The 27,981-nt window shown below is 42.0% G+C and overlaps 1 protein-coding gene across 3 annotated transcripts; it reads right to left on the bottom strand.

Annotated features, from left to right (window-relative positions):
• Positions 1 to 85: 85 nt before the first annotated feature.
• On the bottom strand, positions 86 to 20,069 carry LOC109905612 (major facilitator superfamily domain-containing protein 1-like). Of its 3 annotated transcripts, none has more exons than XM_031790678.1 (17): positions 19,896 to 20,069; positions 19,378 to 19,546; positions 19,085 to 19,137; positions 18,475 to 18,587; positions 17,842 to 17,884; positions 13,919 to 13,986; positions 13,732 to 13,840; positions 13,516 to 13,618; positions 8,239 to 8,337; positions 6,289 to 6,400; positions 4,286 to 4,342; positions 3,850 to 4,006; positions 3,404 to 3,501; positions 3,128 to 3,240; positions 3,013 to 3,060; positions 2,752 to 2,818; positions 86 to 2,037 (listed from the first exon to the last, which is right to left on the bottom strand). In XM_031790678.1, the coding sequence occupies exons 2-17, from the start codon at positions 19,538 to 19,540 to the stop codon at positions 2,034 to 2,036; spliced, it is 1,407 nt and encodes a 468-aa protein (XP_031646538.1). In that variant the 5' UTR covers positions 19,541 to 19,546; positions 19,896 to 20,069; the 3' UTR covers positions 86 to 2,033. The 3 variants fall into 3 exon arrangements, 2 of the variants coding, with proteins under 2 accessions (XP_031646538.1, XP_031646539.1); XM_031790679.1 differs by lacking the exon at positions 19,896 to 20,069 and adding an exon at positions 18,778 to 18,854 and having other exon boundaries at positions 19,378 to 19,550; XR_004203144.1 differs by lacking the exon at positions 3,013 to 3,060.
• Between the last annotated feature and the right edge of the window lie 7,912 nt (positions 20,070 to 27,981).

Raw genomic sequence — 27,981 nt, 5'->3', positions numbered from 1 at the left:
TGAGTTTGGCCAGCTTTTCCCCAGTCTGCTGACTGACCCTCTGACAACTTTCAACTCTACAAGGACAGCATGGGGAGTGGCGTAATCATCATGGTAAAAATACAGAAGTTTATTTGCCGTCCTGAGACAATACTGTAGTATATAAAAGTACATTTGATCAGACAGAATGACAATCAGTTCTGGCAAGGACACAATGGCCTGATAATGTTCTTTAACAAACACAGTGAACATCATATGTAACAGTCATTTTTTTAAACAACAAATTTAACTGTGGAAATTTAAAATAGCCTAAAAGTACATGTAGTTTCAGGTCATTTTTTTATTGCAAAAAATAAAATATGAATTTCTCTCCAGGAACAGGGTTGGAGAGCTTTGCTCTAGGCAGTAGTACAAATAGAACACATATGTTATTTAGAGCTGTTAGAGAGATCAACTCTAAACAGACAGCACTCATTGCAATTTACACAGACTATTCTGGATCTAACAAAGACAAACAAACAGCCATCACAACTTTAGTGGTATATGGATAGGCTTCCTCCACCACAATATTTGACCTAATACTATGCTACGGCAAGCCACTTACTTAAAGCTCGTGATGTACGGCAGAAAACTGATTCAGGGTTAAAGAATTTGAAGCGATAATTCATTACAATAGAACAACTATCATCAAAAGTGATTGACAGAATTATTATTTGATTTAGTGGTTTTCAACACATGAAAGTGTCTTGGCAATTTCCTGAGAGTGGTCAATAAACATCAGCAAGAAAAACACTTATCCTTCATTCAGTTGTACAGCAAAGAGGGTTTCCACCCAATTGCCAATGTCAAGTCAGCCCCCCACACCTCTGATTCAGAGGGGTTGGGTTAAATGCAGAAGACATATTTGCATTCAGTTGTATAACTGACTAGGTGTCCTCCCTTTCCCAATGTTTTAGGTTTCTTCAAAGTTCTTCTTACACATAAGCCAGGTCATTTTCATAAAGGTCACTAAAAACTGCTGCATTCAAAATTTGAGTTAAAAGTTAAGAAATGGAACGTAATTATACATTGGGTGAATACTATCAAAAATGTTTCCCCTTTAAATTCCTTTATCACTTTGACAAGGTCTGCCTTAGCCTTGATGGTGTGCCAGAGAGTCAAGTTTTACGAGCCTATATGACGAGCCAAGAGAAAAGGAATTTAATGAAGGAAGGGCGCTATAAAGAATTTAACACAATGCAGATTCTGAAATCCTCCAGCATAAATCTGTCAAACTAGATGATGCGTATATGATTACTATTGAGAATGACCTCACTGTATGCAAACGCCGGGAAAGGAGATGGGTTGGTTTTGCAGTGGCCAGTTTGACATTTTCTTCATGATGATTACACAGATTATTCATTTGTGGGTGTTTAAAAGTTAAGCCCACAAACTGTTTGTTTCAGATGATCAAAAACCTGAAGTAAAAATGTAAAGACCTTTCCAAACAATATACATTTAACAAAACATGCATAATATAACATTGATGGACAATTAAGTCCTTTCTAACACCCTGGTTTTAAAGATTTTTTCTAAGAATATTGAACCAGTTCGTTCACCTCTTATAGCATAGATGATTTTACTAAGCAATAAGACACATCCAGGCGTACATTATCGGTGAAGAACTTTACATCCCTGAAGTAAAAGTCACTCAGCCTGGGACCTAGTTCCACAGACATTTAAAAACCTTTCAAAGTCAGCTTAAAGTGCTTTCTGGTACCCCACTCTACTGACATTAAAGTGTGATTGGTGCTGAGGTTTGAGGTTCCAAAGCATGCACACAAACACCAGTCAGTCATTAGCCAGCCCTCACACAGCCACAGGAGGGAGGAGTCAGTGAGGAGGAGTCAGTATGTGATGTCAGAGCAGAGGGGTCAGCATCTGAGCTGTGATGGGTCAGTATGTTGTTGGGAGGGATCAGTTACATTGCAGGAATGGGTCAGTGTGCAGATGGGAGGAGCCAGTAGGCTCCCTAGGGGGTGATTGACAGCTGTGGCCCAAGACTGTGTGCCCGCTCACCTGGAAAACAACACAGCACAGGGCCAATGCGTTAGTCTGGGGTACTCTGTACAGCCACACACACACACACACACCAAAAGCCAACTAGAAAATAAATCCTTCTCTACTGCCCTTGTTGAATTGTTGATAAGTGAAACCTTAACTTCATCCCGTTTTTCACATCTGCATGGGCAAGTCAACAAGGGCAGAGGGAAGGAGAGAAGACGTTGGAGAGGTATTGGGCCGAGCAGAAACAGGTTAGCCCACACACGGACCGCGTTCAGGAACAGTGTATGTGAGTTAGGAGAGCCAGAGCAAGAAAACAATACATGAAAACATTATGCAGATTGAGCACCAAATACACTCTTTATCTAGACAAAGTCTACATCTTACTCAATCCAGAGCAGTCATATGATCTACTAAGCTTGCACATGTTCATTCAGAATGTTAACTACAAACCTCTGAAATGGCTTTTCTCAAATGTTTTCAACAAACCCACTTGGGATCATATATGGTAGAGTTTCTCTTACAACTTTCTCTGAGCCTTCAGATAAGGTGAGAGGTTGGGAACTCTAGTGAAGAATGCTTAAAAAAAAATCCAGCACCAGTTGGATGTTTGATAATAGGAACTTGCCTTTCTCCTTATAGGTGGGTTGAGAACCTAACGTTCAGTGGCTCTTGTGTATTGAGTGTGAGAGGAAGAGAGGGAGGGGGTGAAAGGTCATGGATACTCACTCTGAATCTGAATTGGAGCACTTCAGAAGTTTTGCCCGGGCAGAGGCTGAGAGGTTCAGATCTCCTCCTGAAGAGAGAGGAGGGGAGAGAGTGGTAGGGAGAGGAAACAGAGGGAGAAGAACAGAAAGAGAAAGGGTGGGGGAGAGAGAACAGGAAAGGGATATCAAAGAGCATGGTTAGTGACGATATCATAAGGCACGTTCCACAGTGGGTGGTGTAACGGTGTCAGGGGAGCAGGAGGCCCGCTCCCATCTCTCTTACCTCGTAGACAATCAACAAAGTACAGCATCACTACTGCGATCAGTGCCACTGAGAGAGAGAGAGAGACATTTATTGGTTGACTCAACACACACAGACACATAAAAGTTTTACTCACAGCAGACACAAGCGCTGAAGAAGACCTCCAGGAAGAGGTATCCCTTGTTGTCCAGAATAGATCCTGCTGCCATGGAGATCAGAGCCAGGCCCAGGTTCTGGATGGACTGCATGCTGGGAGGTAGGAATGCCATATATCATCATCACCACCACCACCATCAACAGCAGCAGCAGTATCATCATAGGCACAAATAATGGTGCCAGAATGCAAAAGCCTGTAGGTATGAGGACATTTTCTGGTCAGACAGAAGGGGTGGGTAGGAGCAAGTATACTTACAAGCCATAGGCTGTCCCCAGCTGATGCTCTGGCACCATGAAGGCCACCATGGGCCACAGGGCACAGGCCAGCAGGGAGTAGGACAAACCCAACAGGGACTGGAGGACACAGATACACAGTACCGTTATCAACACTGTTACCAACACCATTCACTATACCTGGTTACCCAGTCACAATACAATTACACACACACACACACACACACACACACACACACATATACACATATACATATATAAATAAATATATATATATTCGTTGAAAATCTGACTTTGTCTTGCAGGACTAAACAAATTGAGTGTTCAAGGAGCCAGTGATCCAATGTTGCTCATCACTGCATACACCAGGTGTCTAGTGAATATCCTACTAAATGTCCCTAAGGGCATATTTAGCTGTGAACCACTCTGTACCATTCTAACGGTAACCGAATGGAGAATGGTCATCACCATGGCGATCCAGGGGTTCCAGAAGGTGAAGGCGAGCATCATGTGGGCTATGAGCGTCGTGACAACGGCACACAGCACCCAGATTACATTCTTCCCTATCCTGTCCACCATGAAGCCCAACACAGGAGAGGCTGGGGCCGAGATGATGTACACAATACTGGGAGAGAAGAAGAGGGTGGAGAGAGGGATACGGAGAGAGAGAGGAGAGGAAGGGAGGAGGAGAAGGAAGAGAAAAGGGAAATGAGAAAGTGTTTAGAAGGGGGATAGAGAAACATATAGTTACAATGTGTTGTGGCAGTTCTTAGCCTGAGGTCAGGAGGGCTAAAACAAACCTCATTTTGAAGAACTAACACAGGCCTCACTCCGTCCAAATGGGAACACTCGTCTTATTGAATTACTCTAGCATCTCAGACTGGGGTGAAGTGCTGTGCATTACCTGTTGATTGCTCTTGCTTCAGCTGGTGAGAAGTTGAACTTTTCAATGAAGAAAACCCTGCAAGGGGAAGACAGACAGAGGTGAGAGGACAGTCAGTCACAGCAGACCAGAGTCTGTCCATACGATCACTAACATATCCCACCACCACATTAGGCACATCCCTGCTCTTGTCCTATTGGCAATCCTCACAGCTCAGACCAAATGTACTCTTTATGCTGCTTACCTTTATTTAACTAGGCAAGTCAGTTGAGAACAAATTGTTATTTACAATGACGGCCTACCTCGGAAGACGCTGGGCCAATTGTGCCGCCCTACGGGACTCCCAATAATGGCCAGATGTGATGCAGCCTGGATTCGAACCAGGGACTGCAGTGACGCTTCTTGCACTAAGATGCAGCGCCTAGTGACTATGCATTGATAATAAACAGTGAGTAGCAGCAGTGTAAAAACAAGGGGTGGGAGGAATAGAAGATAGTCAGGTGGCCATTTGATTAGTTGTTCAGCAGTCTTATGGCTTGTGGGTAGGAGCTGTTAAGGAGCCTTTTGGTCCTAGACTTGGCGCTCCGATAATGCTTGCCGTGCTGTAGCATAGTGAACAGTCTGACTTGGGTGACTTGAGTCTGACAATTTGTATTTGACATTTATTTGCTCAGCAGGCATCGCCACTGTATTTATTCTATAAAACTACTGACAACATTTCTCCCAAATTCCAAATAAAAATATTCTAATTTAGAACATTTATTTGCAGAAAATGACAACTGGTCAAAAAAAAGAAAAGAAAGAGGCAGTGTTATCAGACTGATCCTCCACCAAATTGGGTGTGAGACAGTGTGGCTTGAAAGCCTCTCCAGGTCTCGCACCCACTGTGAAATTTGGTGGAGGATTGGTGATGATCTGGGGTTGCTTTGGCAAGGCTGCAATCGGGCAGATTTGTCTTCCTGAAGGACTCATGAATCAAGCCACGTACAAGGTTGTCCTGGAAGAAAACATGCTTCCTTCTGCTCTGACAACGTCCCCCAACTCTGAGGATTGGTTTTTCCAGCAGGACAATGCTCCACGCCACACAGCCAGGTCAATCAAGGTGTGGATGGAGGACCACCAGATCAAGACCCTGTCATGGCCAGCCCAATCTCCAGACCTGAACCCCATTGAAAACCTCTGGAATGTGATCAAGAGGAAGATAGATGGTCACAAGCCATCAAACAAAGCCCAGCTGCTTGAATGTTTGCGCCAGCAGTGACATAAAGTCACCCAACATCAATGTGGAAGACTGGTGGAGAGCATGACAAGACACATGAAAGCTGTGTTTGAAAATCAGGGTTATTCCACCAAATATTGATTTCTGAACTCTTCCTAAGTATTTTCATTGCATTATTGGAAGTCTGACAACTGCATATTTTTTGTTAAACAAGTTGTCCTTTACTGCAAATAAAAGTTCTAAAAGACAATATTTTTATTTGGTATTTGGGAGAAATGTTATCAGTAGTTTATAGAATAAAAATCTCTCTCCTCCCCAGTCCCCCCCCCCCCCGTTTCCCCCTGCTCCCCCCACCCATCTCTCTCCTCCCACCATCCCCCATATCTCTCTCTCCCCTTTTGTTCTCTCTTTGCTTATGGATTGGTTTTCTTTTATACCAAGAGATAGACTGTTACGGGGCAGAATAGTACGTCTGTCTATTGATCAGACACAGCTATTGTAATTTAACACGGCTATTTCAGGTCTCAGTCCCTTTATCTTTCCTACCCACTCAAAGGATTAGATTACATGTTCACCAACTGTTAATACATGTTTTAATCAGCAAGGGAGAAATGGAATTAAAGATTATATTCTAAAAGAGTAACTAAAGATAATGTTTCCGAGGTATTTTACATGACGGAGAAGAGACATTCTGTTCGAGGGGACGCGCTTGAACGAGGGGACGGGCTTGTGATAAAAAGCAGGCCATATTGGCGATGGTTTTGGCTGATAAGACATGATGAGTGATGGTTCGTGTGCTACTCACTGTCCCAATCCGATGAAGGGGAAGATGGCCACGTAGTAGCCCACACAGATGATGAAGATGAGCCACAGTGGGAAGGGGAAGTCCTTCACATCCGTCAGCTTGATCACTTCCCCTACACACACAGAACACATGTTCAACACACAGAACCAGTCTTGGCTAAAGCATCACTTTGGGAAAGAGGTATGACAACAGCCAGTCAATAACCCACAGGAAGTAGTACTACGACCACTGGCATCAGCTCCGGTCACACTAGAGCCAGCCAAGGGAAACACAGGCTACCTTCACAATGATCAATTCTGACAACAAGATTACACTCAACACAATTGGGAGTTGGAGATTTCCCAGGTGGATAAAGAACTACTTAACTTTTTATGGCTGCAGGGGCAGTATTGAGTAGCTTGGATGAAAAGGTGCCCATATCAAATGACCTGCTCCTCAGTCATAGTTGCTAAGTATTGGATAGAAAACACTCTGAAGTTTCTAAAACTGTTTGAATTAGGTCTGTGAGTATAACAGAACTCATATTGGCATGCAAAATCCTGAGTTGAAATCAAAACAGGAAGTCAGAAATCTGAACTTGTATGTATTCACCAGAGTCCCCAATGAAATCCCCTTGAGATATGAATGTTGCACTACCTAGGAGTTCCACTAGATGTCAACCATCAATAGAAATTATAATGAGGCTTCTATGTTGTTGTGGGAATGAATGAGAGCAGAATATATCAGCTGTCCATCAAGCAGCCATTTTGTGATCCCACTTTTTCCTCATGGTAGTCACTTGCGTTCCATGGCTCACGAAGACCAGAAGGAATACTCCGGTTGGAACTTTATTGAAGCTATATGTTAAAAACATCCTAATGATTGATTCTGTACTTAGTTTGACATGTTTCTTCGACCGGTAATATCACTTTTAAGTTTGTCCGATATAACGCTGACCAGAATTAGCGTTTGGATATGTATACCAAACGCTCTAACAAAAGAAGGTATTTGGACATAAATAACGGACATTTTCGAACAAAAACAATTGTGGACCTGGGATTCCTGGAGTGCTTTCTGATGTAGATCAAAGGTAAGGGAATATTTATCATGTAATTTCTTGTTTATGTTGACGCCATCTTTGTGGCTGTGGTGTTTTTAAATTGAGAGCAGTCTCAGATTATTGCATGCATTTCTTTTCCCGTAAAGTTTATTTAAAATCTGACACAGCGGTTGCATTAAGGAGAGGTATATCTATAATTCCACGTGTACAACTATATTATCATCTACATTTATGATGAGTATTTCTGTTGAATGATGTGGCTATGCAAAATCACTTGATGTTTTTGGAACTAGTGAATCTAACTTTTTTTTTTATATAAATATGAACTTTATCAAACAAAACATGCATGTATTGTGTCATCTGATGAAGATAATTCAAGGTTAGTGATTAATTTGATATTTTTCTGGTTTTTGTGAAGGCTATATTTTGCTGGAAAATGGCTGTGCTTATTGTGGTTTGGTGGAGACCTAACATAATGGTTTGTAGTGCTTTCGCTGAAAAGCCTATTTGAAATCGGACACTTTGGTGGGATTAACAACAAATAGATTTTAAATGATATAAGACACGTATGTTTTAGGAATTGTAATTATGAGATTTGTGGTTTGAATTTTGGCGCCCTATTTTCACTGGTAGTTGTCATATCGATCCCGGTATCGGGATTGCAGCCACAACAGGTTAAATCAACTAAATTCATCAAGGCAAAATAAGATTGGCTAATGGTGAGAGGTAACAGATTAGTAGAAGGAACCTACCCTCCATCACCTCCCTCCTCACACTAACGCTGTCAGAATTCAGTGGACATGATAACCATAGATAATGACCGTCATCCCTGTCAATGTCATTACCCGGTGTTATTCAGCTCTGATTGGAACACGGCACTCTGTGACCGCGTCAGATGCGTGTTAACTCACCAGTCCCTCCCTGTTCCTTGTTGAGGATCCTCTCGGCTCGCTTGTCCAGGTAGCCCAACACTAGAGCACAAACCAGAGAGAATATACAGGTCGCCCCAGCTGGAGAAGGAGAAGAAGAAGAGAGATGGAGAGAGCAAGAGAGAGAAAGGGTGAGGGGATAAGGGAGAGAGAGACAGGAAATCATCAGCTATGAACAGGTAGGTGTGTCTCATGAACCCACAGCAGCACCACAGGGTAAGTCCTCAAGAGAAGAGCCTGGGAAGGATCTGTAAAGCCCCGTCTAGTTTAGTCTAAATAAACATGGCTGCTTCCTTAGGAAGGCACAGTGATGCCGAGACATTGGTAAATACCCATTCAATTCCTGGGAGATTATACATGGAGAGTGCGACTTTATTTTGATAGTTTATTTGCCGTTAGTCAGCACCTCCACACAAACTATTATTCTGGGTGTGCGCCAGCTCATGGTTTTTTTAATATCTGCTTCCTTAGGCCCAACAGTTACAGTAATTAGATAACAAAGTAGCTCAAAGTTTTACTTTGGATTTAGTGTCGAGAGCTGTTGCCGGAATGCTTTCAATTTCTTGGAGGTGGTCGATTGTTGGGACCGAGAGAATGAAAACATCAAAGCTGAGACCGAGAGACTGAAACACAGCTTCCATCTCAAGGCCGTCAGACTGTTAAAAAGCCATCAGTAGCACCTTAGAGGCTGCTGCCCTATTTTATTTATTTATTTATTTTTATTTTACCTTTATTTAACCAGGTAGGCAAGTTGAGAACAAGTTCTCATTTACAATTGCGACCTGGCCAAGATAAAGCAAAGCAGTTCGACAGATAAAACGACACAGAGTTACACATGGAGTAAAAACAAACATACAGTCAATAATGCAGTATAAACAAGTCTATATACAATGTGAGCAAATGAGGTGAGAAGGGAGGTAAAGGCAAAAAAAGGCCATGATGGCAAAGTAAATACAATATAGCAAGTAAAATACTGGAATGGTAGTTTTGCAATGGAAGAATGTGCAAAGTAGAAATAAAAAAATAATGGGGTGCAAAGGAGCAAAATAAATAAATAAATAAAAATTAAATACAGTTGGGAAAGAGGTAGTTGTTTGGGCTAAATTTTAGGTGGGCTATGTACAGGTGCAGTAATCTGTGAGCTGCTCTGACAGTTGGTGCTTAAAGCTAGTGAGGGAGATAAGTGTTTCCAGTTTCAGAGATTTTTGTAGTTCGTTCCAGTCATTGGCAGCAGAGAACTGGAAGGAGAGGCGGCCAAAGAAAGAATTGGTCTTGGGGGTGACTAGAGAGATATACCTGCTGGAGCGTGTGCTACAGGTGGGAGATGCTATGGTGACCAGCGAGCTGAGATAAGGGGGGACTTTACCTAGCAGGGTCTTGTAGATGACATGGAGCCAGTGGGTTTGGCGACGAGTATGAAGCGAGGGCCAGCCAACGAGAGCGTACAGGTCGCAATGGTGGGTAGTATATGGGGCTTTGGTGATAAAACGGATTGCACTGTGATAGACTGCATCCAATTTGTTGAGTAGGGTATTGGAGGCTATTTTGTAAATGACATCGCCAAAGTCGAGGATTGGTAGGATGGTCAGTTTTACAAGGGTATGTTTGGCAGCATGAGTGAAGGATGCTTTGTTGCGAAATAGGAAGCCAATTCTAGATTTAACTTTGGATTGGAGATGTTTGATATGGGTCTGGAAGGAGAGTTTACAGTCTAACCAGACACCTAAGTATTTGTAGTTGTCCACGTATTCTAAGTCAGAGCCGTCCAGAGTAGTGATGTTGGACAGGCGGGTAGGTGCAGGTAGCGATCGGTTGAAGAGCATGCATTTAGTTTTACTTGTATTTAAGAGCAATTGGAGGCCACGGAAGGAGAGTTGTATGGCATTGAAGCTTGCCTGGAGGGTTGTTAACACAGTGTCCAAAGAAGGGCCGGAAGTATACAGAATGGTGTCGTCTGCGTAGAGGTGGATCAGGGACTCACCAGCAGGCTGAGCTATTTACATAGCCTTGAAATCACTGGCCACTTTAATAAAGGTAACACATCATTTTAATAATGTTTACATATTTTGCATTACTCATCTCATATGTATATACTGTGTTCTATGCCGTTCCGACATTGCTCGTACAAATATTTATATCATCTTAATTCCATTCCTTTAATTTGGATTTGTGTATATTGTTGTGAAATTGTTAGATATTACTGCACTGTTGGAGCTAGAAACACAAGGATTTCGCTACACCTGCAATAACATCTGCTAAACACGTGTGTGACCAATTCTTTTTTGATTTGCCTCTCGAACTCTTTCACATATCCCCCCTCTACAGCAGAGGGGTCTGTGGTCCATCAAATATTCTCTTAACCAGGTGAAATTTCAATAAGTACAGGATGTGGCTAAAGTAGGTAGGTTTTGGTTTGAACTAACAGTAGGGTATGGATATATTAGACCCATCTCACAGGCTTAATTTTTCACCTTTTTTCCTCAGTCTCAGTTTCTTAGTCTCCCCCCTTTTTTAAAAGTCCATCCCTCTATCACGTCTGAGTTTAGAGAGCATTTGTGATAGAAATGGTATGGTGATGCAGCTGGAGAGAGATATGTAACCTGAGGCTCAATGTAGACAGCAGGCCTGGAAATCTAGCTCACTCTCCTCCTGATCAAATGTGGACACGCATCTCTCACACGCACACACACACACACACACACACAATGTGTGGTTCTATATTATGTGAAGTTTAATGTGGACGCCAGGAAGTGTAACTGCTGCTTAAGCAACAGCTAATGGGGATCCTAATAAAATACACACACGCTATGGATGCGAGGGTTGACTCACAACCCGCAGTCCCTATGGTTATATTGGGGGGGGGGGGGGTGTAGGGTCATGAAATATGGTGTGGATGAAGGGCAGGCGGGTTGAATAAAGAGAAACAATTCATTATAAAAATCCATAAATATTGTTGTTCCTATCTATAGGCCACATTGAGATTCATATTTTGTATCTGGCATTAGTGCCTAAGCCTAAGATATAGGGCCTAATGGTGTGCATGCCAAATACATGTGCCAATCTCCAAAATGCTTTTGGGAACTTGGGCAGAAAACTGTAACATCAATCCACTGAGGCAAAAAGGACCGTGTCGGAGTTGAATTCAATAAGAGAAAAGCTGCAGAAACGAGGTGAAATTAAGGAAAAGGGAGGGCCAGAAAAGCCAGGTTTGGGAAAGATTTGTTGAATTGGTAAAAGAGGATGATAGCAGTGCAGCCTGTGTGATGATTGAGGCACTATACAAATTGGACAGTCACAAGACTTCAAATATGGCCCGTCATACCTGCAGACAGAGCAGGCCCAACCAGCCAAACCACGTACCAGCAGGTCAGGTCTCCAGCCCCAAGCCCAGCTCATCTTACATGTACTCTGACAGCAAAAAGGTACCACCGCAGGTGACATACGAGTTCGTTGATGTTTGTGTGGACATTGTTTTCGGGAAAGGGCTTCACCTTCATGGCGCAGGGACTCATTAACATTGGAGCCTGTTATAGAGCGGTCACCACCAACTCTATGATCCCGCACAGAAGAGACAGTGTGTGAAAGAGCCAAACAGGCTGCAACAGAGAAGGCTACACTGTCTGAAATCAATCAAAAACACTTTAGATGACGGTGGCGTTGCCATCACCAAAGACATGTGGACGGATGATTTCAAGAGAAGAGCAGACACCGTGCTTACGCGCCATTTTTGGACCGACGATTGGCAACTGAAAAGTTGTCGTCATCACCAGCGTGGAGTTTGAAGGCCGACATGCTGAAGTCGGTCAGCAAGCCATAAAACAGAAATACGGCAATTGCTCAAGGACAGAAACCAACTGGGTTGAATTAAGGGCATTTACCAGGATGAGCTGAGTACTCAGACTTCCTGTCAGTCTTCAAGGCAGCATTTTTAGAGCTAGAAGGAGGGAAGTACCCCGCTCTCCATTTGGTGATGCTCTGGTTTTACAAACTAAAACAACACTGAGCCTACGCGCGGGCATCCGCTCTACGCGCGGGCATCAAAGGTCCTCACCGTGAAGATGCTGCTCACTCCCACTCGGAAACTCGCCACATTCCTGTGCCCAAAATTCAAAACATTGAAGATGCACCTCAACGAAGAACGAGTCACTATGTACGACCAAGCCAGGAGACTGACAGAGCCAGTAAAGTTTCAGCACCACGGACCTGTCCAGCCACGGTGCCTTGTGTCGACGCTGATGGAGTTGCAGCACCACGGACAGAGGATTTCATCCAAGATAACATATAATAATAATAAATCTATTCTCATTAGGTTTTTTTATGATTTAGACTGCTATAGGCCTGAATCATTAGGTAAGTCTAAACTAGTAGGTTATGGATATTCATAGACCTATTACTTGCTAAATTGTGTCACCATGCCTCATGGCCTAATAGCCAAATAATGTATTGAAAAATATTGACATTACAGTTGGAAGCACAAGTAACTACTCCATAAATAGACCAAGATTTAACTTGATGGAGCGGGAGGACAAGACAGAAGCCGAAGAGATCGACGAAATCCAGAGCACTCACTTTTCCCTGGCGGATTGTGTTAGGGAAAGTTTGTTTGCTTTCTGGGAGAAGCAGCTCAACTCCGGACTCTTGCAAAGAGAATTCTCTGCATTCCGGTATCAAGCACATCGAGTGAACGCATCTTCAGCACTGCTGGGCGCGTTGTTGAATCCAGGCGCAACTTGAAACCTGGCACAGTGGACCCTATTCCATTTCTTAACAGTGCTGCAAAAGAAAGCAAGACCGAGTACACAATTATACCCTCATAACTGGACAGTTGGTACTTAGATTTTCTAAACTTGTGTGTTATAATCTATTTATTTTCTAAACCTATTTTTTCATGATATATATTTCTTTATTTTTTTCCCAAATAATTCATATACCGGTATGTTAGCCCAGACAGGCAGTCTGCCAACAAGATGTCCATTCACAGTTTCACATTTTGTTTTAGTAAAATAATAGGCTACTGTTCAATAGGCGCAAGCCTTTTTAAATGCTCAAGAGAAATGTAATGGTTCAATAAATTGCTTAAGAAGAAAAGAAAAAACGAACTGCACAGCGCATTCTGGATATTTGCGGGTAAGGGTCAGGTGGGGGCCTCAGATTTTCTCTTTAGCAGATATAGGTCGGGTGGTTGCGGATGGGTTATCAGTTGCAGGCGGGTGAACAAACAGCTGACCCACGCATCACCAACACACACACTTAACTCACCGATCATGAGTGAGACTCCCAGAGTGGTGTGTCCTGTCGAGCCGACCAGGTCAGCCACACGGTTGTACACCGAGCCCATGATGTTCATGTTGACCGTGCTACCCTGAGGGAGAGGAGACAGCCCAACACTCCCTGATCAGCCACATAAATAATGCCTTAAGTATTTGCTTCTGTATTTATATACAGTGTAATACATAGATTCCAGCGTGTTCTTACCAGCCTGGCCATGCTGAGCTGAAGACCAAACACCAGGTTGAGTTCCTTCCCTTTGAACCAGTTCACTGCATAGGTGTTCTGGGCCACCGCCAGGGACTCACCGCCGATCCTACCCAGAGAGAGCACTTAGTTAGGGAGAGAAGTGGCTTGGAGCTGTAGCAAGGACAAGCTCTAAAAAGAATCTTACCCAAACACAAAGCGTCCGATCTCCATTAACCAGAATAGATCTAGAAGTGCCCCAACAGCAACTATAACCTGTGGAAATACACAGTGGTGGGAAAAAAAACAGCAGGCACGCTGAAAAGTAAAGATAGCTTATCTTAAGGTATAGGGGGCAGCATGTTCACTTTCGGATAAATAGCATGCCCAATTTCAACTTCCTGCTACTCATGCCAAGAATATAAGATATGGATATTATTAGTAGATTTGGATAGAAAACACTGAAGTTTCTAAAACTGTTTGAATCATGTCTGAGTATAACAGAACTTATGTAGCAGGCAAAACTCAGGACTAACCGTTCAGGTTCTCATTGGGAAACAATATTTCTTAGGAACTTGTTTTCAGTTCCTACCGCTTCCACTGGATGTCACCAGTCTTTGGAATTTGGTTGAGGTTATTCCTTTGTGCAATGAAGAAGTATGGCCATCTAGGAACTGCGTAACACTGCTGAGAGTTGCGCAAGACTTAAAAAGTAGCTTGGTTTGTTGTCTTCCTGTATTGAACACAGATAAATCCGTCTTCAATTTGATTGATTAACATTTTTTTTAAATACCTAAAGTTTTATTACAAAAGCAGTTTGAAATGTTTTGACAAAGTTTACAGGCAACTTTTAAAATATTTTGTAGTGACGTTGCGCAATTTGGAAGATGTTTTTTTTCTGGATCAAACGCGTCAAATAAATGGACATTTTGGATATATATGGACGGAATTAATCGAATAAAAGGACCAATTGTGATGTTCATGGGACATATTGGAGTGCCAACAAAAAAAGCTCGTCAGAGGTAAGGCATGTTTTTTTTTCTTTTTTTCTGCGTTTTGTGTAGCGCCTGCAGGGTTGAAATATGCTACCCTCTGTTTACTGCTGTGCTATCATCAGATAATAGCGTCTTATGCTTTCACCGAAAAGCCTTTTTAAAAATCTGACATGTTGGCTGGATTCACAACGAGTGTAGCTTTAATTTACTATCTTACATGTGTGATTTAATGAAGGTTTGATTGTTATCATTTTATTTGAATTTGCCACGCTGCATTTTCCCTGGCTTTTGGCCATAAGAAGTTAATAGAAAATGACTCAAGCAAAAGTCCCCCAGTAAAATACTACGTGAGTAAAAAAGTAGCTGGTTTTAAATGTACTTAAGTACAGCGCAGGAAGAAGTACAATTGTCATACTTGAGTAAAATTTACAAGTAAAAGTTCTACATCATATTCCTTATATTAAGCAAACCAGACGGCACAATTTGAATGTATGTACAGCTGAAATCAGAAGTTTACATACACCTTAGCCAAATACATTTAAACTCAGTTTCACAATTCCTGAAATGTAATCCTAGTAACAATTCCCTGTATAAGGTCAGTTAGGATCACCATTTGATTTTAAGAAAGTGAAATGTCAATAATAGTAGTGTGATTTATTTCAGCTTTTTTCTTTCATCACATTCCCAGTGGGTCAGAAGTTTACATACAATCAATTAGTATTTGGTAGCATTGCCTTTAAATTGTTTAACTTGGGTCAAACATTTCAGGTAGCCTTCCACAAGCTTCCCACAATAAGTTGGGTGAATTTTGGCCCGTTCCTCCTGACAGAGCTGGTGTATCTGAGTCAGGTTTGTAGGCCTTCTTGCTCACACATGCTTTTTCAGTTCTGCCCACAAGTTCTCTATAGGATTGAGGTCAGGGTTTTGTGATGGCCACTCCAATACCTTGACTTTGTTGTCCTTAAGCCATTTTGCCACAACTTTGGAAGTATGCTTGGGGTTATTGCCCATTTGGAAGATCCATTTGCGACAAAGATTCAACTTCTTGACTGATGTCTTGAGATATTGCTTCAATATATCCACATAATTTTCCATCCTCATGAAGCCATCTATTTTGTGAAGTTCACCAGTCCCTCCTGCAGCAAAGCACCCCCACAACATGATGCTGCCACCCCTGTGCTTCACGGTTGGGATGATGTTCTTCGGCTTGCAAGCATCCCCTTTTTCCCTCCAAACATAACAATGGTCATTATGGCCAAACAGTTCTATTTTTGTTTCATCAGACCAGAGGACATTTCTCCAAAAAGTATGATATTTGTCCCCATGTGCAGTTGCAAACAGTAGTCTGGCTTCTTTATGGCGGTTTTGGAGCAGTGGCTTCTTCCTTGCTGAGCAGCCTATGTCTATACAGGGCTCGTTTTACTGTGGATTTAGATACTTTTGTACCTGTTTCCTTCAGCATCTTCACAAGGTCCTTTGCTGTTGTTCTGGGATTGATTTGCACTTTTCGCACCAAGATACGTTCATCTCTGCGTGGTCCCATGGTGTTTATACTTGCATAATAATATTTGTACAGATGAACGTGGTACCTTCAGGCATTAACATTTCTCCCAAGGATGAACCAGATTTGTGGAGGTCTACATTTTTTTCTGAGGTCTTACCTGATGTCTTTTGTTTTTTCCCATGATGTCAAGCAACAAGACATTGAATTTGAAGGTAGGCCTTGAAATAGATCCACAGGTACACCTCCAATGGACTCAAATGAAGTCAATTAGCCTAACAAAAGCTTCTAAAGCCAAGACATAATTTTCTGGAATTTTCCAAGCTGTTTAAAAGGCACAGTCAACTTAGTGCATGTAGGCCTCCCGGGTGGCGCAGTGGTTAAGGGCGCTGTATTGCAGCGCCAGTGCGCGCTAACCAAGGTTGCCAGGTGCACCCTCCGACACATTGGTGCGGCTGGCTTCCGGGTTGGATGCGCGCTGTGTTAAGAAGCAGTACGGCTGGTTGGGTTGTCTATCGGAGGACGCATGACTTTCAACCTTAGTCTCTCCCGAGCCCATATGGGAGTTGTAGCGATGAGACAAGATAGTAGCTACTACAACAATTGGATACCACGAAATTGGGGAGAAAAAGGGGTAAAAATTCAAATTTTCAAAATAATGGGAAAAAAAGAAAAAAACTTTGTGCATGTAAACCTCTGACCCCTGGAATTGTGATACAGTGAATTAGAAGTGATTGTTGGAAAAATTACTTGTGTCATGCACAAAGTAGATGTCCTAAACGACTTGCCAAAACTATAGTTTGTTAACAAGAAAATTGTGGAGTGGTTGAAAAACAATTCTTAATGAACCCAACCTAAGTGTAAGTAAACTTCCGACTTCAACTGTGTTCACACACACAATAGTTCAGGTTTGGGGTCACTTAGAAATGTCCTTAATTTTGAAAGAAAATAAATGTTGTCCATTAAAATAACATAAAATTGATCAGAAATACAGTGTAGACATTGTTAATGTTGTAAATGACTATTGTAGCTGGAAATGGCAGATTTATTTTATGGAATATCTACATAGGCACAAAGAGGCCCATTATCAGCAACCATCACTCCTGTGTTCCAGTGGCACGTTGTATTAGCTAATCCAAGTTTATCATTTTAAAAGGCTAATTGATCATTAGAAAACCCTTTTGCAATTATGTTAGCACTGCTGAAAACTGTTGTCCTGATTAAAGAAGCAATAAAACTGGCATTCTTTAGACTAGTTGAGTATCTGGGGTTCAGCATTTGTGGATTCGATTACAGGTTCAAAATGGCCAGAAACAAAGACCTTTCTTCTGAAACTCAGTCAGAAATGTCTATTCCATGTGAGAAATTGCCAAGAAACTAAAGATCTCGTACAAAGGTGTGTACTACTCCCTTCAAAGAACAGCGCAAACTGGCTCTAACCAGAATAGAGTGGGAGGCCCAAATGTCTGAACAGTCGTGTAAAAAGTACAGATACTCCAAAAAACTACTTCTGTACTTTAAAGTATTTTTATACAAGTACATTACACCACTGGAAATAAACCAATTGAATTTGTACTACATATTTTGAAGTAGAGCAGCTCTCAAATACATCTCCATCATGTGGTGTTTACCTACCTGTCCAACGCAGACAAACAAGGCGAAGATTATCGTTCCTAGCCTAACAGGATAGGAGAAGCACAGTGACAGAAACTAAATTAGGGATTATATGAAGTGAATATGAACATGTTCATCACAATGTTATCTCTCCTTGTGTTGCTGGAGATGACTGCCCTAGTTCATCATAGATTCAGATTAATCCACACACACAATTACCTCAGCATCTTTTGTTGTCAGAGGTTTATGGTGAGACTAGAGATTTCCTACTAGAGCACTGGAAGACAAACACTACCCATATTAGTGGGTAGACGGGCTGTATTGTCCATGGAGGAGAGTGTGGGGGAAAACACACCTCCAACAGGAATCTGCACCAGAGTGATTACAGAATCCCTTGTCATATTATATAAATGTGACGTACAAGGTCCCTATTGTGTAAACCTCACCGTATCTACGAATTTTACACAGTTTTTGCTCTGAGCAGCACTATGCATGAGTTGTGTGACTGTAACCAGGTTGTCACTGGAGGCAAGAGGTTAAATACCATGTCTGCGCCTGTACAAAGCTGTTGTCCTTGGAAGGCAATAAACAACTATTCCATGTAGGGATGATGTGCTAGTACAGTAATGTTTCATTAGTAACCTGTAGTCCTACCTGATGCCAAAGACCCTGTCGAGCAGGAAGCCCCCCAGGAAACAGAGCACCACGTTGGGCCAGGAGTACCAGGCATAGAGCTGCATGAACATGGATGTGTTGAGCTTCATGTCCTGGTGCAGACCAGAGAGGACAGAGAATGTCAGTGCATTGGAAGCCCAAATTACTAGAAAAAGTAAAACATAAAAGCAGGAAAACACAAATATGAACTCTGAGTGCATGGACCAACCATACACTAACTATGACCTATTGGTCTTTTTGCAGTTTTAGAAAATCTTTGAGTACAGCGATAGAGAAACGTACCTATGCTAGTTCTAATGAGCCAGTTCCTTGTTAGTGCCGACAGAACACCAGACGACACATTGCTTTGTTTCACTTATCTGCAAGTTTACAACATCGTCATGAAGAGTCAGATTTACACATATAATTACAATGGGCCATAGACTTACAATAACAAAACATTTTGTGAAGTTATTTTCTATATTGAAGCATCGGAGGAAGGCTCTGACATACAGTAGTCTACACTACAATGACGACAGGGTGGCATGACGGTGTCATGACCCCAAAGTTCTGCATGTGTCAGAAGGAAACTTCAGTCCTCCTTCCTCACCTGTATGACTTGAGTCTGCAAAGCAGCGGGGTTATCGTAACAGAAGTAACTTCCTGAAACAAAGTAACGCTGTTAGTGGGTAGAATTGATACATTGTGTTTGGTACATCGAGGTGCCACTACATTCTAAACCCGCTCTGATTTGATTGATACGGTCATAAAAGGCTACGGCGTGGTGAAAAGATAACCAAACTAACAACGATTCAACGAAGTCTGATATCCAAAAGCAATTAGTCTGACAGCTGAATGAAGCCTAAACTTTCTCCAAAGAGTTGATGGAACCGCACTGCTCACCGAATCCGAGAAAGCACATAAAAAGCAGGACGAAAATGCGATGAAGCAGTCGTCTCGGGTCACAGAGCGCGGACATCGGTTTGACCGGTCCGCTTTCATTTCTGGGACCTGAAGAAGAGATACCCCCTTCCTCGTCCAAAAGCTTCTGTCGCTCTTCCGCCATCTTCGTCTGTGTTTTGGAATGGAAGGGAAAAGGTTAATAGCGCGCAGATAGTCAAATGACGTACTGCTCCACGTGACTCGCCTCGGGTTGAGCGCAGCAGTAAGGAGCGCAAAAGTAGTGATGGATCGTTCGCGAACGAGTCGGCTCTAAGAGCCAGCTCTTGTCGGTGAACGTTTGGAGCCGGCTCGCATATCAGAAGAGCCCAAACTATTTAAAATTAAGATATGAATAATCAAAATATTTAAATGAATAGAATTAACTAATTCAAAGGACGAACTAAATATATAATAGTATAGGCCTAAATGCTCAAGCGCACACATTCGTTCTGACTTTCTGCTCAGACTATCAGCCTCACCTGCTGTTCCTATCAATCAGACATGCAGTGTCAACCAATGAACCAAAGATGCGTGAGGGAGGGCCGAGCCAACTCACTCACAGTCACACACTAACATGCTGACCAGACCTGAAACGTTGAGTGCGAGAGCCTTGCAAAATATATGTAGAAACACTGCTGGCGGCGCCAACGAGCGTCTGCGTTGCCAAGGGCTAAAATAGAAGTCATTCCTAGCCTGCCTCTCCCATCTCCTCATTGGTTTATAGAAGCAGGTACCCACGTGCCATCTCCTCATTGGTTATACCCACATGGGTGATTGAAAGACGAAATGTTTTGCCGGTAGTCATGGTAAAAGTGTAGATGCCAATCACCATATAAGTTCAAATATGAAAAAGTTCAGGAAGGAGGAGAGATGACTAGAAACGATTCGGTTGGCCATTTTATGTGTGGATTAATTGTCGGAGTAGAGGACCTTGTGCATTGAGAAACTTAAGGGCCTGCTAGTGATAGTGGTGGAGCCAGCACCTCCACACGTGGAGATGTATCCACTCAGTGAAGTAGGCAATGCAGTCATCTATGGATCAGTTTATGCCAAAGTCTGTCTGTAGCAAAACCGGGCCAAATTCATATTGCATTGGCTAAAATGATTGCCACCGATTTCCAGCCATTTTAGATCGTGAAGGAGAGAGGTTTTAGAAATTATAGCAATAGTCTAAATCCAATGTACACAATTCCAAGCAGGAAAACCCTTTCAAAATTCCACAACTGTACGAGAGCACACAGGCTTCAGTGCGGGAAAGAGTCCAAAAAGCTACTGCAGTTTGCCTTACCACTGACTGCTGGACATCAAGGGTAACCACTTCTTACATGTCGGTTACATGTCACTTCATTGAAGATTTTTCGATATCTAGCTGTCTTCTGGACTGCTTTGAGTTCAGCGACAGACACACCTCAGAGAACTTGGTAGAGGAACTGTTGAGAGTGGCCAGAGAACGGCAAGTGGAAAAGTGGTCTGTTGTGTTAGCGACAATGCAGCTAACAACCAAAGCCATGAAAATGTTTAAATGGGCCCATCATCCATGTCTTGCTCACACAATCAACCTGATTGTAAGAGATGCTCTGAAGGTGATGAAGCCCACTGTGGACAAAGTGAAAGCAGCTGTGGAATACTTCCACAGGAGCACAGTAGATGCTGAAAAACTAAAGTTTATACAACGCCAGATGGGGATGCCTGAGCTGAGGCCTAAACAAGACTGCACTACAAGGTGGAATTCAACATTTTATATGTTGAAGCAATTTCTTCAGTCAAAGGATGCCATCATCTCTACCCTGGCCATTGTCAATGCACCTGTTGATGCTCTGACCCCAGAGGAATGGGAGGTGGTGGAGGAGGTGTGCAGAGTCCTGGAACCCTTTGAGCAGGTCACTGTGGAGATCAGTGGAGAGAGGTACAGTAAGTAGTTATTACTACATCATTATTTAATCCAGTATTATATATGTATACAAGCATTAGATGAGAATGTAGTATCAGTAGACAAAACATGAACCTGAACTAATAAGTTACTGTTCTCTCTTTTCAGCTATGTGACAGCCTCAAAAATGATACTCCTGTGTAAGGGTCTGCAGCGAATCACAGCCAGCCACCAGAGAGAAGCAAATGTAACCACAGAGTTGATGGGCACCCTATGCTGATCAATGGACAGAAAGTTCCACAGAATGGAATATAATCACGTGCTAACAGAAACCGCTGCACTTGACCCCAGGTTTAAGAAGTTAGCCTTCAGTGATGCCAGAGCGATTGATGAGACTCTTCAAAGAATAACCTCAGCAGCAGGAAGGAATAGCCCCAGCAGTCAGCTGGCTCAGGCACCAAGGCGACAGGAAGAAGAGGGAGGGACAGCCCCAGCAGTCAGCTGGCTCAGGCACCAGGGCGACAGGAAGAAGAGGGAGGGACAGCCCCAGCAGTCAGCTGGCTTAGGCACCAGGGCGACAGGAAGAAGAGGGAGGGACAGCCCCAGCAGTCAGCTGGCTCAGGCACCAGGGTGACAGGAAGAAGAGGGAGGGACAGCCCCAGCAGTCAGCTGGCTCAGGCACCAGGGCAACAGGAAGAAGAGGGAACAGATGGAGCAGAAGCACCAGCAGTAGTGCCACAAACATCTGCTGTTTGGATGCTGTTTGATGAAAGAGCAACTGGGGATGTAGCACGAATGAATCCCTCAGCAGATGCCATAATGGATCCTATTTGGAGGAGCCCTCTGAGCTGATGGAAGAACAAGGCCTCTGTCTACCCAAGGCTTACTAAAGTCATGACAGAGAGACTTTGCATCGTGGCCACATCCGTTCCTTCAGAGGGTCTTCTTGAAAACGGGACAAATAATTACTGAGAGAAGAAACCACATCAGCCCCTTGAAAGTGAGGCATTTATGAATGCAAATCTCTCATAAAAGCGAAATATGGTCAGCATTTCTGTGTGCTGCTGGTTATAACATGGCATAAAAGGAGAGAAAAGAGGGACCAGTTTAATGTTTTAAGTGGGATGCTGCAGTTTTGCACATAATTTATTTCTTATGTTGTTCAGATTGTATTTGTTTTGAATTGTTACATTTATATGCACTTTGTTTATATACATTAAGTTACACTTTAAATGCAAATGTTTAATAGCATTCTTTTTCATAACAAACCAATGCATTTTTAAATACAGGAGAAACAGAACGAGACAATCATTTGTGCCAGGTGTGATATCCCTCCTAAAATAGCTCAGGCGATTGTTCCCATTGACTTCGTAAGGCCAGCAGGCTAGTCTTTTCTTCTTTTATATTTAATGTTTTATTTCTTACTATTATTTTTATTGGTGCGTAACCACTAAAGTTGTATTGTCAATTTTGTTTTGTATTTAAGAGGCACTTTAAAATGTGTACATGACACTGCAACAAAATTTCCCCATGGGGACAATAAAGTCAGTAAGTTAGTTAAGGTAGAGTATGATTTCATTTGATTAGAATTGTTTTAACACCAATCAGTAAACTATCGCAAACTGTTTGACTTGAAAAAATTTAAAAAACTTTTTTTTTTTTTAAAGAGCCGTTTGGGAGCCAAAAGAGAAGTCTCTTTTTGGTGAGCTGAGCTGAATGAGCCGGCTCACTGAAAAGAGCCGGAACGCCCATCACTACAAAATAGATCAGTGTCTGAAAATAACATGTTTTATTTTAGACCATTCAATACAATGGTGATTGCTACAGCGGGACATTCATAGTCAGAATATATCACCCCATATATTGAATGAAATTAATTTCACTATAATACATAGAAACAAGGCCAAAATCAAAAATAAATGAATGCATAATTAAATAAATATATATGCATGTAAATGTAAAAATAAATGTACACAGAAAATCAATAAAAACACAATTTGATTAGTTATTTTGCATTTACTTATTTTGCCAAAATATGCATCTTCCTAATTATTAATTTCTGTATTTTTTTCTGTCCCCATTTCTTTATTTTTGCCAACTTTTATTTCTTAATGTATTTATGCATTTATTCTTCCCTATGCAAATTATGAGGTGGGGCTTCAACATTCAGGCATAGCAATCAAGCCCAGAGTGTCACGTTCGTTATAAAGATGAGTCTAAGGCGCAGCAAGTGAGTAGAGTTCATGTTTTTAATTCAACCGGAACTCAGCAAAACAAAAAAACAAACAACCGAAACGTGAAGCTATACTACTAGTGCAAATTGGCAACTAAACATAGAACAAGATCCCAGAAACACCAAAGGGAAATGGCTACCTAAAAATGATCCCCAATCAGAGACAACAATAAACAGCTGTCTCTGATTAGGAACCATATCAGGCCAACATATAATTACAAAAACCCCTAGACAATACAAAACTAGTGTACCCACCCTAGTCACACCCTGACCTAACCAAAATATAAAGAAAGATATCTCCGGTCAGGGCGTGACACAGAGAGCGGATAGGTTGTACAGTCGTGGCCAAAAGTTTTGAGAATGACAAATATTAATTCACACGCTGCCTCAGTTTGTATGATGGCAATTTGAATATACTCCAGAATGTTAAAGAGTGATCAGATGAATTGCAATTAATTGCAAAGTCACTCTTTGCCATGCAAATGAACTGAATCCCCCAAAAACATTTCCACTGCATTTCAGCCCTGCCACAAAAGTGTTAACTAAATGGCTCGGGGAACAAAACATTGATATTTTGGGTCCATGGCCAGGAAACTCCCCAGACTTGTGGTCAATCCTCAAGAGGCAGGTAGACAAACAAAACCCCACAAATTCTGACAAACTCCAAGCATTGATTATGCAAGAATGGGCTGCTGTCACACCTTGGTCTTAGTATTTTGTGTTTTCTTTCTTTGGTCAGGCCAGGGTGTGACATGGGTTTATTTTGTGGTGTGTTTTTGTATTGGGGTTTTAGTAGGTATTGGGATTGTGGTTGAGTAGGGTTGTCTAGCATAGTCTATGGCTGCCTGAGGCGGTTCTCAATCAGAGTCAGGTGATTCTCATTGTCTCTGATTGGGAACCATATTTAGGTAGCCTGGGTTTCACTGTGTGTTTGTGGGTGATTGTTCCGGTCTCTGTGTTAGTTGTCACAAGATAGGCTGTATAGGTTTTCACGTTACGGTTGTTTTGTATTGTTCATTTTCATTAAAGAGCATTAACCACCACGCTGCATTTTGGTCCGCTCCTCTTTCAACAGACGAACGCCATTACAGCTGCCATCAGTGGTCCAGAAGTTAATTGACAGCATGCCAGGGCGGATTGCAGAGGTCTTGAAAAAGAAGGGTCAACACTGCAAATATTGAATCTTTGCATCAACTTCATGTAATTGTCAATAAAAGCCTTTGACACATCAAATGCTTGTAATTATACTTCATTATTCCATAGAAACATCTAATTAAAAATAGCAAACTTTGTGGAAATTAATGTGTCATTCTCAACTTTTGGCTGCGACTGTAGGTCCTCCCTAGAGAGGGAGAAAGATGCAGTAACAGATTAAGTCTAACACTTTCTGTTACTGCATCCAGCACTGCATCCAGCACTGCATCCAATTTATATAGCCCTTCGTACATCAGCTGATATCTCAAAGTGCTGCACAGAAACCCAGCCTAAAACCCCAAACGGCAAGCAATGCAGGTGTAGAACCACGGTGGCTAGGAAAAAACTCCCTAGAAAGGCCAAACCCTAGGAAGAAACCTAGAGAGGAGCCAGGCTATGAGGGGTGGCCAGTCCTCTTCTGGCTGTGCCAGGTGGAGATAACAGAACATGGCCAAGATGTTCAAATGTTCATAAATGACCAGCATGGCCAAACAATAATAACCACAGTAGTTGTCGAGGGTGCAGCAAGTCAGCACCTCAGGAGTAAATGTCAGTTGGCTTTTCATAGCTGATCATTAAGAGTATCTCTACCACTCCTGCTGTCTCTAGAGAGTTGAAAACAGCAGGTCTGGGCCAGGTAGCACATCCAGTGAACAGGTCAGGATTCCATAGCCACAGGCAGAACAGTTGAAACTGGAGCAGCAGCACAGCCAGGTGGACTGGGGACAGCAAGGAGTCATCATGCAGGTAGTCCTGAGGCATGGTCCTAGGGCTCAGGTCCTCTGAGAGAAAGAGCATACTTAAGTTCACACAGGACAAGTAAGTACTCCAGATATAACAAACTGACCATAGCCCCACGCCACAAACTACTGCAGCATAAATACTGGAGGCTGAAACAGTTCAGCCGTTACTGCAGCCGTTACTGCAGCCAATACTTCAGGGGTGGAGTAGGCCGAGACACTGTTGATGGTGAGCTAGCTAATATTCAAATATAATGTATTATAATTAATATTACATATTATTTATAACCAAGTGCAAACCAAGTGTAAAGTAAGAATGTGCCCCCGACTACTGACATATCACTTAATTTTCTGTTATATAGCCTAACTTGTGCATAAGACTAGTGTACTTAAAATATTAGACAACATGACACAAGCTAAGCTGATCTATTGGTTTAGAATATATTTTTGAAATCATAGTTTTTTTCTAAAGGGTGAAGTTACAAGGCTATTTGGTGCGTATAATAACCAAACAAGGTCAAGGAGTAAACCAATGATTACCCAAACAAACACACTTTCCACGTACACCCACACATTTTGCTGTCTTGGGCGGAAATACACAACTACTGTCTCAAGCAGGGTTGGCAAAGAGCACCTCCGGCGAGTGCGGTGGGTGAGAGGTGCCTGAACTTTCGAGGTATGCCATTTGACAAAAGTTGTGCTGAAAAATAATCATGGTCACATCACTTGATAGACAAAAGGGAGCCTTCAACCAGACATTTAAAGTTAATCAACAGTGAACCAAATTGTTTTGTGCAATATTGTGACAATTGGATTTATGGTGTGCACAAATCTAAGTCTCAGAACCTATAACTTTAATGTGTAAGGGGGTTTCTTGTTGAGTTATGAAGAGATTCTTGCATATTTGATTTAAATTTGCATAGTGTATACTACTGACCCTAGATTGGCACCTGTACTCTGAGAAGCCTGATAACTTCTATGGCTATTAAATATGAAATCCTACTCATGTGATTGAAGCTAATCTGGGCATGTAGTTATCAAGCTTCTCAGAGTATGAGTGCTGATCTAGGGTCAGTTTTGCTATCAAAGAATAAGGCTAGAATATAGACAGGGGAAATGTGATCATAGATCTGCACCATAGTGCAAGAAGCTGGACAGCTGGCCCAGATATCACACCATTTTGAAGGTCCTGTCAGTTAGATATGTACACTCACCGTCCACTTTACTAGGTATTAGGTGTTAACGCAAATAGCCTGCTCCTTCGAACAGCGAATCACGTGGCTGCCTGCAACTCAATATATAGAGTATATAGAGTAAAGAGCTTTAGTTGTTGGTCGACCAAACATTAGAACGGGCAAGATGAGTAATCTAAGCAACTTTGACCGTGGTATGATTGTTGATGCCACATATGGTGGTTCCAGAATCTCAGAAACAGCTGCCCCTTCTGGAATTTTTACACACTACAGTCTCTAGAGTTTACAGAGAATGGTATGATAAGTGAGTGGCAGTTCTGTGGGCAAAAACACCTTGTTAATGAGAGACGTCAAAGGAGAATGTCCAGATTCATTCAAGCTCACAGAAAGGCCACAAATCCTCAAATAACAGATGTTTAAAACAGTGGTGTGCAGAAGGACATCTCTTAACATACAACACCGGGAATAATTCAGGCTGTTGTGGAGGCAAAAGGGGGTCATACCCAGTACCTAAATAGGTGTACCTAATAAAATGTGTTATAAAAAGAGTATAATGATAAAAATCAGGTTTGCAAGTTAAATATATGTTTTGTTAGTCATTATCTCACAGGTAATCAAGAAAGCTCACAAGAATTTGTGGAGTTCATTTTAACTTCGTTTCTAAAGTTGAGACGAGGGCGGGTACGAGATACTGAACATTTCTGGAACTACACGGATCCGTCATTATACCTGTCCCAAGCCCCAATCAGGGCTACAGTGCGAGATATCTGAAAAGACCCTTGTGTCATGATAAATCATGCTACTCTGTACATTTGGATTTAACTTCATTAGTTTTGATTCATAAGATTTCTGTTTTATGATATACCGTAGCTTGCTCAAATGTATAGCTTGCTCAAAACTTATATTTTAACAATTTCTACATTCTGTGCTCATTCATAATTGTTAGATAGTTGTGTAAATCTGTAGAAGTGTATTTTTTAAATTCCTTTGTAAATGACCACAAACTAATGTAATGTGGGTCTGAAGAAGCTTAATCCTTACGAAGAATGCAACTTAACCTATTCTATTGTTTTTTGATGATTCTGGACAAGATTGTCTGGCCTTGTAATAAGGACGTTGATGAGGATACCCTCACCTTGGAGGACCAATGCAGTCTTACATTTCCTAAGGAAATGTATAGAAAGTGTCATAAGTCTATTTCCATTGCTTGATGCACTGATAACCTTATCTTGATGTGAGTCTTTAATCAAATGTAACATTTTTCTTTAGAAAATTATTTAATCTCTGATCACACAATCAGGGTGTTAAGTGGAACACTAAGCCCCAAACACTGTC

This window comes from Oncorhynchus kisutch, linkage group LG15, assembly GCF_002021735.2.
Source record: "Oncorhynchus kisutch isolate 150728-3 linkage group LG15, Okis_V2, whole genome shotgun sequence".
Classification (NCBI taxonomy): domain Eukaryota; kingdom Metazoa; phylum Chordata; class Actinopteri; order Salmoniformes; family Salmonidae; genus Oncorhynchus; species Oncorhynchus kisutch.
The sequence above is the reverse complement of the archived record's forward strand: the minus strand, read 5'-3'. Positions and strand labels throughout refer to the sequence as shown.